This window comes from Zea mays, chromosome 5 (assembly GCF_902167145.1).
Source record: "Zea mays cultivar B73 chromosome 5, Zm-B73-REFERENCE-NAM-5.0, whole genome shotgun sequence".
Taxonomy (NCBI): Eukaryota; Viridiplantae; Streptophyta; class Magnoliopsida; order Poales; family Poaceae; genus Zea; species Zea mays.
Window position 1 is genome coordinate 177,078,524 of NC_050100.1, and position 11,143 is coordinate 177,089,666.

Below are 11,143 nucleotides of genomic sequence, written 5' to 3' on the forward strand. Positions count from 1 at the left end.
GATTTACTATGTGCCTCAAAGCTAGCATGACCCCCCTCCGGAATGGCAGCCATTGCCGGCCACTAAGTCACGATTTCTGACAGCATTGTCTCCTTTGATAGAGGAGGATTCACTAACCAGGACAGGACGCTGCGTCTTTAGTTTGTATATTTGTTGCTCAGTTGAAGGTAGGAAGGAAGTTTTTATCCACTCTGCATGTCTGCCTTAGTTTTAAGGTAATTTTTACTAAATCTTCATACACCTTTAGTTGGTTGCGTTGGATAATAAATTTATATGAGAACTGGGAAGTATGTGGTGAGGCCTGTGGTTACAAGCGGACTATAGAATCCTTATCACCTTGGTTGCCAATTGGCTTAGATTTTGTGCTTCATAATTTCATGGTAGTACAACTTAATAGTGCCTGTTACTTGTGTACCTTACTAAACTTTGTAAGTTTCCAGTTACCCTGTGTGAGTGTGAGCAACAACAATCAACTACTCCTCCGTTCTCGAATATTTATCACTTGTTAGTTCATTTTTCGGCGGCAAATAAAAAAAAGAGGGAGTACATGCTAACTCATTAGTTTTTTTTAAATAGCTCCTTTACCTCATGCAAACTCAGTGATACTACTCATACGTGAGCCTTTCTGCACCACTTATCTACACTGTGCACCGTTCTCCAATGTCTTCAAATTGCCCTATCTGCTCCTGCTGTTGCTATAGGTGGGACAAGGCGTCTTTCAAAACAGGAGAGGTGCAAGTAATCATCGTTTTGTATTTGTTCATGCTCATTTCCTTCCGGTGCTTCTTGAAGGGTGTTTGGTTTTTATGGACTAATTTTGTCCCTCCTATTTATTCTATTTTAGTCTTTAAATTGCTAAATACAGAAACTGTATCTGTATTTTAGTTTCCGTATTTGATATTAGGGACTAAAATGGAATAAAATTGAGAGACTAAAAATTAGTCCCTAAAAACCAAACACCTCCTAAATGTAATTGCTTAATTAGATTTATTTTGCTATATTTTCAACTGATGTTTAAGTCATGAGCAGATTTATTATTTTCCTTACTGGGTACATGAGATGACATGTACGTCTGGATCTTGAGTTGATAGCAGAATGGATGATTTTTTTTTCCAATTGTGCAATCTCAAAGATTTCATCTTTAAGAACATATCTTGTGCACATAGAAGTTTATAGGGTGTTTGGTTTGAGGCATGAGTTGGTCCATCATCTTCTCATTTCTTATTTTTTTGTTTGGTTTGTGGAATGAAATGAGTTGGTCAATTAGTTAGTTAGTACTAATATGAGAAATGCAATCATCCCACCAAATTTGAGAAATGGATCCATGATGCACTACCTTATTTTGGATGGATTGATTACTCAAACCAAACACCCACTTATTGCACATGGTGCACATATTAAATCATCACCACTTATCCTAGATCTAATGTCTCTAGTTGCTTGGTATGTTTTGTTAAGGACACCCTCCAACATGGCGGGGTGTAGTGGTAGAAGGTGATATTTGTAGATTACAATGATCAAGACGTTAGATCTAAAACGGATAGTGATGATTTAATATGTGCACCATGTACACTAAGCTTTCATAAGCACTAGATATGTCCTCTTCCTCTTTATACCAACAAGACATATCATTTTAATTTGTTTCTGCATCACTCATGTGGTACTTTATACGAACAAGTGATGAAGACACATATGACTTCTCGAGTAAAATATGACTACATCAAGGGTCCGCTTTGAGCCTTTAACTTTTTTTTGGCTTGGTGATAGATGGGGTTATAGGTACATACAAAGGGATATACCTTGGTGTATGTTTTTTTGGTAGATGATATAGTGCTAGTTGATGAAAATCAAACGTAAGTAAATAAAAAACTAGAATTGTGGTAGAAGACTCTAGAGTCTAAAGATTTTAGACTCAGTATAACTAAACCGAATACATGAGATGTGACTCGACACTACTATACATGAGAAAGATAAGGGGTGGACCTAGACAAAAACTAAGCTAGGGCACACTTATAGCCATATGTGAAGTTTAGTTGAATGCATGAGTGAGGGTATCTAATTTGCTTGAGATGGGGCACTAATGGTGAAAAATTGTCTACTAACTCCAGTTAACAGATTTTGAGTCGGGACATGTGTCCTCACCGAGACCAACATGGGTCTGCCCCTGAGAAAGATGTTAGTTTGGAAGGTCAAGTAGTGTCTGGGAAAGAACTTTCGATATTTAGGATCAATGGAGATACCGGTGAAGATGTCAGCGCTATAGAATCAAAGTAAGGTGGAGAAAATGATGACAAACATTTAGCGGTCTATACGACAAAAGGGTACCAATTAAGCTAAAAGGTAAATTTTGTAGGACAATGATTAGTCCTTGGAACCAAACAGAGGCCTTAGCCTTGCTTAATAGTATATCACACTATTCATAGTTTCATTACAACGAGTTAAGCTCGCATTTAACATAGGATATCATAAATGATCTACTCGAAGTCTCTTGAGCTAGAAGACATGTAAGGTGAGTGGTATGGAAGTGAGTGTGGAAGCCTCGTGATGTACATAGGGAACTTGCAAGAAGGCAATAAGTGGCGGTAAGGGCATGTATAACTCTATTTAATATAATGTTCTCGAGGGTTTTAAGAGGTTAACTGGAAAAAGTACAAGAGACAGACTCTTTACGAAGAGCCTGTCTCTACACTACTTTCTATACATATTCCCTCTTAACTACATTTATGATCTAGAAGCTTAAAGTTATATCAAGCAACACCTTAGACCATGTTTAGATCCCATGTGCTAGCACATCTTGATGAGCTAAGCTGCTATTTTTGGACAAGGAAGGTATATTAATTTCAAGTGCATTACAACAAGATGAAGCAAAGTCTTGAAACAAGCATCTCCCGACCTCTGTTCCATATAGAATACACAGCCTAAAGCCAAACACCCCTAGTGACTATCAACCCTTATACTAGATCGCCACAAGTGGCGGAGAACTCAGTGTGGCTCGGTGTGGCACTCGCCATACCTCGATACCGGCGCGTGTAGCATCATGGAGTCACTGATCCAAACGCCGTCAACATAGCGCCACTGTTTTTTATTCAAGAAACCATGATCGGACTGGTGGAATACCTGATTGTGTCATCGCCGCCACAATCATCCGCTACCTATCGTGTATATGGGTGACAATGGGCTCTAAATTTTACACTATAAGATTTAAGGATTGGATTAGAATCGGACCGTATTTTTATTCATTTTAAACTTAAATTTATTTATGACCCTATAATTTTCTAAAGAAGCATTTGGATCGTGATCCATTACCACCCCTAATCGTGTACGCTTATAGCCAGCACGAACTAGAAATTCCTTCGCTCTATTTCCTTCCACTTGATCAGCAGGGCTACATGCAGCCTCTATTTCCTTCCACTTGATTAGCAGGCCACATGCAGCTCTACTTTAATTTCTTATTCTCTAGGTCCTTCTTATAATATTTTTATTACTTTTTTAAATGGTATAATATTTTACTTCTTTGAACCTTACTTTATTATTACCTCATAAGGCTCGACTACACCGGATAGTAAATATATATAACAATATATGTAATGTAAATGTTAATATGTAAATTGTGTGACTTGATTAAGTATTTGTACTTCATATGTTTGAACAAATTGATTGATTGACTGAGCAATGATTGGAAATACGAGCGAAAAGAAGAAAGCTCCACAAAAGGTATATTATACACATACACAAATATGTATATCTAGCCATGTATAAAAATCGCCATACCTTAAATTTAATATGTCCTCCGCCACTTATCGCTACCCATATGCCCGGAGAAAAAACTCCGTGACCAAATGTGTTAAGTGAAGTAATGCCTCCATAGCAAGGTCCTATGCATTCGAACACTGCAGGGGTGCACTACCGTGAAGGTACCCTGCATAGGGGAATGCCATTTTTTCTTCTAAAAAATATTGTTATTCTTGATTGACCAACACACAACTACTACCCCTAGAAGAGCAATGGAATGCATTGTATCAGAAGAACCCTCAAGTCATAACCCAAACATATGGATTGCACTGGCAGGCTCTCGAATGTTAGGCACACAATGAAAAAGGACCATACTGCTCTGATGAATCTACATTCGAAAAAGAGATGTTGTATGGTTTCTTCAAGATGACAGAAGCAATAGGCTCTATTATCTATCCAATTGCGCTTACCTAAATTATCTTTCGTGAGAAGCACGCCTCTATGGAGGTATCAAAGAAAAATTTTGACTGAGAGGTGCTCTAATCTTCCACAGACTTATGTTCAGATTTTGGGAGTCCACCCGAACCAAGGCATGGTAGAATGATTTCACCGAGAAAATATCGTTTTGTGTTAGTTTCTAGTGAAGAAATGAGTCAGGTTCTAGACTTAGGGAGACGTTAGCAATTCGAGGAAGTAATATGTTCCAAGCTACTAGCTTGTTCCCTACCAGAACTCTGCACCAAGTAATATTTGGTGGGGAGGAATTGAGTACATCGGTAATAGTGGTCTTTTTAGCTCTTGCGATATTGTAACGACAATGATATTAGGCTCTCAGACTATCTCCAACAGATCCCCTATCTTATCCCATATCTCATCTCCTATTTTAAACTTTACTCTGCAAACAGTGTCATCTAGTGTTCCGCATTCTCTATTTTACACGATCCACTGAAGACATTCTTAAGGGTGTAGATCTATTGGGTGCTAAAATTTAGCACTTCACTTATAGCACTTTTTAGCACTCATGTTTGGATCTCCAAGTACTAAAGTTTAACTAAAAATGTAGTGCTAAACTTCAGCTCTATGGATCCAAACATGCCCTTAGGGGTGCTAAACTTTAGCTCTATGGATCAGTCCGTTCACACACTCATAGTCCATTGATCCATCTCGAGAAAAGTAGAGGATGTTCTCCACTCGCTTCTGCAACAGCTCACTACAGTCTGCAGGCCTATGAAGGGTGCTGTGGTGTACCACCACACTCAGACTCCAATTATCCAATTCTGACTCTTCATAAGCTGCGTCATCCTTCGGGATGGCAATCATTGAAACAACTTTCACCTTCCTGAATTTGTAGGGAGTTTGATCCTGTTGGATTTTTTTTTATTTTTAAATGGCTAAACACGTGAATTTGAGGGCAAGTTTGATCTGATGGATTTATTGAATTACGCAACACCATGGAGAGATCCGATTACTTACTCATCCTGCAAGGAAGATAAGCACAACGATAAAGGCATGTACAATAAGGTGTCTTAAGTTATATCTTAGAATGTATCTAGTAAAGTAAATCTAAAAAAAAATCAAGACATGTATCTTGACGAAGACACATTGTCTTAGCTCTATGTTCGAGACAGGAGACTAATTGATTGGTCATTTTAATTTATTGAATGCTTTGATTGGTACAATGAATATGGTAAGACACATGTTTTAGACATGACCATTGTATTATGTTGTATTTAAGTTGTATCTTATACTTGGAATACCGTACAGCAGTGGCTAGGTTGTACAGTGCATATATGGAATAATTGCGCAAAAAAGAAGATAATATACGGAAGCAAAGCAGTGTCTTCATAACAGTTGTCGCGTAATAAATAAACGGTTAAAAAAGGTGCTACAGACAAAAAAAAAAGAGACGCGTCAGCACGATAGCCGCACAGAGTTTTTCTAGCAAGTACTATAGGATAGCACATTTACTGCTCTGCGCCATCCTCCGGAACTCCTCGTTTTCCAGTCGAGCCTTCTCGAGTCTCTCCTTCAGCTCCTGGATCTGCGCTTCTGATTTCCGCATAGCTTCATGCGCCACCTTCTCGGCCTCCAGCCTTGCGTTCTGTTCCTCCATGAGCTGCTGTTGCAGCTTCTCCACAGTGCGGTTTAGCTTTTCCTCGACCTACGTATGAATATGCCCGAGTCAATGTAGTTTTAGATAAGTCAACTTGTAAGAACAAAACACTCCCAACATCCACTTGTCATGATTAAACGAACAGAGAGCCAATGACAATTGACATGCTAAACAGTACTGATTTGTAATTCTCACGTGCTCTGCACACTGGACCAGCAATTCTAATGAAAAATCTTAAGATAATAAGTTCTGTAGACTATTATTAAAAAGAGCTGATATATTCAGTAGTTTCCAGTCTTTCAGCAAAACAAGTTTCATGATAGTTCAATAAAATAATGCCGCGTTGAAGAATGTCTGACAGCCAACCCTTGCCAAAACGTTTTTTGTTGCCCTAGAAATTTACACATGTTGCAATATCTTAGATGTCACAGATCGATCACGACTAAAAAGGTTTGTTGCTTTGCAACACGTTCATTCTAGGTATAGATCCTAAAATACCAAATGTTTTTGAATAGGATAAGCTCTTACCATGCTGGTTATCTGTGCAAGCTGTTCATCCCTAGTTCTATGAATCTCCTCCTTCAACTCAGATATCTGCTCATCTGAATATCCCAAGGTATGCACCTCTTTTTCCCTATCATGCACCTCCTACACAACGAGAAAAATAAGAACTAAAATTCAAAACTTGAATATCAACAAATTCATCATTTACCTTGATGCGAGTGAACATTTGATCTGTAAATGGTTTTCCTCCATTGTTTGCACAAACCGAGTCCACTACATAGAGCAATTTGTCAAGTTGCTGCGCTTGGAGCCTTCGGTCCTTGGTCCTGTTATCGAAGACGACAACTCTGTTTTGGCATAGCTCAACAACATTCTGTATTCACAATAACCATATATATATTAACAACTTGACTAAAGGCCATATTACTAAGTGATATAAGAGAAGCGAGAAGTCAATCTATTATGGCAGCAAAATAACCTGCAAATACTCTGGCGCATCATTGAGCATGTTCTTCAACTTAGATTCACCAACTAGATCACCATAAGTAAAAACTAAAACCATGTGGTCAACAATCTTTTCTCCAAAAAAGACCTTAATAGTCTCAATTGTACTTGCATCCTCTCGAGAAAACCGAGATGTGCCACTAAAAACCATTAGAACTGCATGTATCCCATCTTTAGCCATGTTCATACATTTAACAATCTCTTTACCAGCATCGTCTGATGCAATGCTCATATCAAATAACCCTATAGGAAGTTTAAGTTAGTAACTAGCCCAAAATAATAAACTTGAACAACACAAGAAAATAACCGGTGGCTGTGAATACCTTTCAAATATAAAATATATAATCAAGGACCATCAACCGGAACATTTTCCAAGTATTCTAGGCTTTTAAAAAGGTGTCATGTTATGCACAATTTTGATATTTCAAAACCAACTCTTTATGATGCATAAAGTTACTTTTACCTCTTGAAGAAAAAAAACTGCAGTGTGAATTGATCATAAAAACAAAGGATAACTAATATGCTTCACCATGTAATTGGGAAACAATTGTGAAACCTTCTCGTTCATGAAGCATTTTAAGCATGAGAAATTTCATATTTTTCGCGAATACACTTGAGCACATGTTTCATTAAAGAGCAAGCGTGACTGCACAGGCATCCGAATCAGGTGGTAGAGTTCAAAAGTTTTTACTTTTTAACACAAAAAACAACCGAAAAAGCAACCTAGACCTAGACTTTCCACATTATATAGTAAACTTCTTTTGCCAAGATGAAAATGACCTCCAAAGAATGAAAAGCCCTTCATAACAGTGGCACTTCTTCATATGGTAATAGCAAGCATCAAGTTCTATCAATATAAAAGTTAACTTCAGTGAGTAAACTACTTCATGCAAACATTGCACTATACACCAGCATGCTAAATGTGAGGGTAGCAGATGGCTTCTCTCCTCAGTTTGAATGGATAAATAAAGTAACAAACCATGGGCCCATATAGCAAACATCATAATAACAATGATACTTCTATGATAAAGAATAGAAGTAACAAACCAGAGAAAGAAGACAGGTAAGGTGAAATGTGGCACATGACCAAATCTAGGCACCCCGAACCACGAATTCACAACACCAAAAAGACCAACAGACTGAACAGATAGAAATAACATTGAAATGGAAGTCTTACCTGGTGTATCAATAACATTGATGGTCCGGCCGTCCATCAGGGTAGTGCTTCCCAGCTGACAAGTATTAGTAACACCAGAATGTGAATATTCTGATACAAATGCTTCCCGTCCAAGGATGCTATTTCCAGTTGCACTCTTTCCATAGCCAAGTTTCCCAACAAGAACAAGAGTGATATCGGCACTGGGCAACACCCATTCATCATCGTACTGGCTTCCACCCATCACAAGTGGTGATGATGATGCTTTATAAGAACTGTTCAGGTAATCAGAACATTAGGACTTCAGTTAAACTGCATAGATGCTTTTCAGTCAAACTTCCTAGAATGATTGGCCAGTGGCCAAATTCATTGTTTTATAAGTTTAAATTAATAAGAAAGGTCAGGATTAAATTGTCTCTGAATGGATGGCTTCAATTGAATTGTTATGAAAAAACCACGTTATCTCAGGGAAAAAACTTAGCTCAAAAATCCTGTGCAACATAAAAATAAAAGGCAAGACTCAAAATCCACAGGAACGATCTTTTTATTTCTATTTATCATTGTTAACTGGTGAGATTTATAAAGAAAATCATGGCACGTCAGAAGGCAGATCTAACAGATGACTCATTATTATCCATCATTTGCTGGTAAATTGTGTTTTCGCACAACAATTTTGGTTCATCCTGCTGCAGAGATTGGGCCTTGCTGCCATTGCCCCACTCTAGTCGACTTCTTTTTTCGATTGGTGGAAGCAGGCTCTTAGCTCGGTGGGCGATTCTGTTAAGAATGGCCTGAACTCCCTCATCCTCCTGGGCGCGTGGGCCATTTGGAAGCACAGAAACGATTGTGTCTTTAATGGAAAACTTCAGGCCTTGGTTCTGGCTGGAGAGGAGATTGTGGCTTGGAGCATGGCCGGAGCCAAGGGGCTTTCCCTGCTCTCAGCTTAGATACTTGTCTTTGTAGTTTGTGGTAGTTTTTTTTTCTTTAGTTATGGCCCCCTTTTATACTTTCTTTGGTAGCCTCCTTGAGAGGATTGTTTTTGTTCTTAGTCTATTTTGGACCGTTATTTCTCCTATTAATATAATGATACACAGTTCTCGCGTGTTCGAGATATTATTACAGGTTAAAAGTGCAAGAAAAAGTGGAATGACTATACCACCTACGAATGCAAGTTGCAAACAATTCAAATCAACAATTTTGACAATATACAGTCACTAAAGTATATCATATGCAACTCGCCAGGATAAAGCCAAAGTATCTACCCTAAGACTAGAACAAGTTACCCTAAATGCAACTTCATATCATATCAACAAAACAAGGAAAAGCTTCAGTATGGCACACCAATTCCGAATCAAAAACTGAAACCATCCCAATCTGAACTAAAACTTATAGCCTTCACCAGATTAGACCTATTGAATGAAATTGCCTGTGAACCACCAAAGGCACCAAAAATTTCTAATCGGTAAACCGACAGTGCAACACATGTTTACAGTCTAGATTAGTTAGTTCATATAAAAAAGAATAGTGAGGGATTAGAAACCACTCGCTTGGAAGAGACCAGGGTGGGGGAATTTGATCAAATATTTCAAAACAAAGAAAGATGCTTGTAGGGAAGAAGAAAAAACTCTGTTACAGCAAAGAGAGCAATAATCACGTCTCAAGTTCTCAGATGGCTGCTAATCAGACTGCAAAGCATAGGTTACAGTAGAGCGCATATAAACGAATTACCAGGCTCAACAATCAATATGGCGATATATTTATTGCCCCAAAACCCAGCAACAACATCACCAAAACACCGGAGCAGACCCCTGGAAATAACGAGGAGGAGCATACTTGACAGTAAATAAAAGAACACCGGCGTACTAGGGTACCCATCAGAACTCAATCTAACATCTCGCCATCAGATAAAAGTGACTGGAGAATAAACCCACAGCAGCCCGAACAAAAAAAAAACAAAATCGGCGCAGAATCCACCATACGCACCGGCGGAATTTCTGTCGGAAGTTCCAAAATCCACGACGGACTGCGCAGAATAGACGAACGAAGAAGGAAAGTAGAGAGGATTAATAATTACTTGCTCGCGAAGAACCGGCGGGCGAGAGAAGTTCGGATCGGAAGCAGGAGCAGCTGCGGGTCGCAGTCAGGGGTCCGGTCGGTTTATCTCCCGGCGGAAAAAAAGGACGCCACCACACCAGCGGGACGCCGTCTGCCTACGTGTTACGTTTCTTTATAACGGCACAGGTGTGGGCCCGCCGTATCGTATCGTAGCGGCCGTGCCGACTTCTGAGCTCTTGATGACTACTGCCGCCGCGTTGCGTGGCCTGCGAGGAGTGCCCCTCGGCCGTCCGATCTGCGTCCGCGTTTCACGAGTAGATAGATATTTCTCAACCTGTCACGAATTTAGGGTAAAAAACTATCCACCTCTACAATCAATTACACTTCTATTCCTGCAGCTGACCATCTTGACTACCACGAGCAGTGGTGAGCTGTGTTGGAACTTGGAAGTCTGGAGGAACGACGAGGGGAGAGGAGGCAGGCAGTACTACTACCATTCTTACGACGAGTAGTATGCTCTAACAAGGGCAGTGCTATGACTACACGTTTTAAATAGAATCTTATTTCTACGACGAGTAGTATGCTCTAACAAGGGCAGTGCTACAACGGACTGCGCTTATTTTTTTTAAGTCAAACACTTTCAAAAATCCTCTAGCTTTAAAATAGAGCTGCTCAACTCTCAATTTCATGAAGCTGGCTCGAATTTATATACCACTTATAAATCACTTCTTCTTTAAACAATAACTACGAAAGAGACTCTAGCGTAATGGTTAAGGGCCTGTTTGGAAATGCAGTTTTGAAATACTATAGTTTTGAGATACCATAGTTTACAATTGTACATGACATAAATACTATGATATTGCTTTACCACAATAAAACTATAATATTGCTCAAAACCGAGATCTGTTTGGTTTTATTGGAAAAAAACAAAGTATATGTAGAGAGAAGAGAAGAAAACTGAGGTCCGGAGTGGAGTTTCGAAAACTCCAAAAATATCACAGTTTTGGGTAAACCATGGTATTTAAAACTGAGTTTTGACTGTACAAACCAAACACTTTTTGAGCTCCAATACTATAGCA

The 11,143-nt window shown here is 39.0% G+C and overlaps 1 protein-coding gene across 2 annotated transcripts; it reads right to left on the reverse strand.

Annotated features, from left to right (window-relative positions):
* Nucleotides 1-5,523: 5,523 nt before the first annotated feature.
* Nucleotides 5,524-10,210, reverse strand: LOC100282149 (protein AIG1). 2 transcript variants are annotated; one of them, XM_008645430.4, is made up of 6 exons: nucleotides 9,993-10,122; nucleotides 8,031-8,284; nucleotides 6,828-7,096; nucleotides 6,558-6,722; nucleotides 6,374-6,493; nucleotides 5,524-5,893 (listed from the first exon to the last, which is right to left on the reverse strand). In XM_008645430.4, exons 2-6 carry the CDS (start codon nucleotides 8,251-8,253, stop codon nucleotides 5,681-5,683), a joined length of 990 nt encoding a protein of 329 aa, XP_008643652.1. In that variant the 5' UTR covers nucleotides 8,254-8,284; nucleotides 9,993-10,122; the 3' UTR covers nucleotides 5,524-5,680.
* Nucleotides 10,211-11,143: the final 933 nt, after the last annotated feature.

Excerpts from the sequence above, each read along its gene's own strand:
- LOC100282149 (XM_008645430.4), bottom strand. The coding sequence starts at position 8,253 with ATGGGTGGAAGCCAGTACGATGATGAATGGGTGTTGCCCAGTGCCGAT. Across the intron at positions 6,723-6,827 it reads ATGCGCCAGAGTATTTGCAG|AATGTTGTTGAGCTATGCCA; the intron begins GTTATTTTGCTG and ends TTGTGAATACAG. Across the intron at positions 5,894-6,373 it reads TTGCACAGATAACCAGCATG|GTCGAGGAAAAGCTAAACCG; the intron begins GTAAGAGCTTAT and ends ATTCATACGTAG.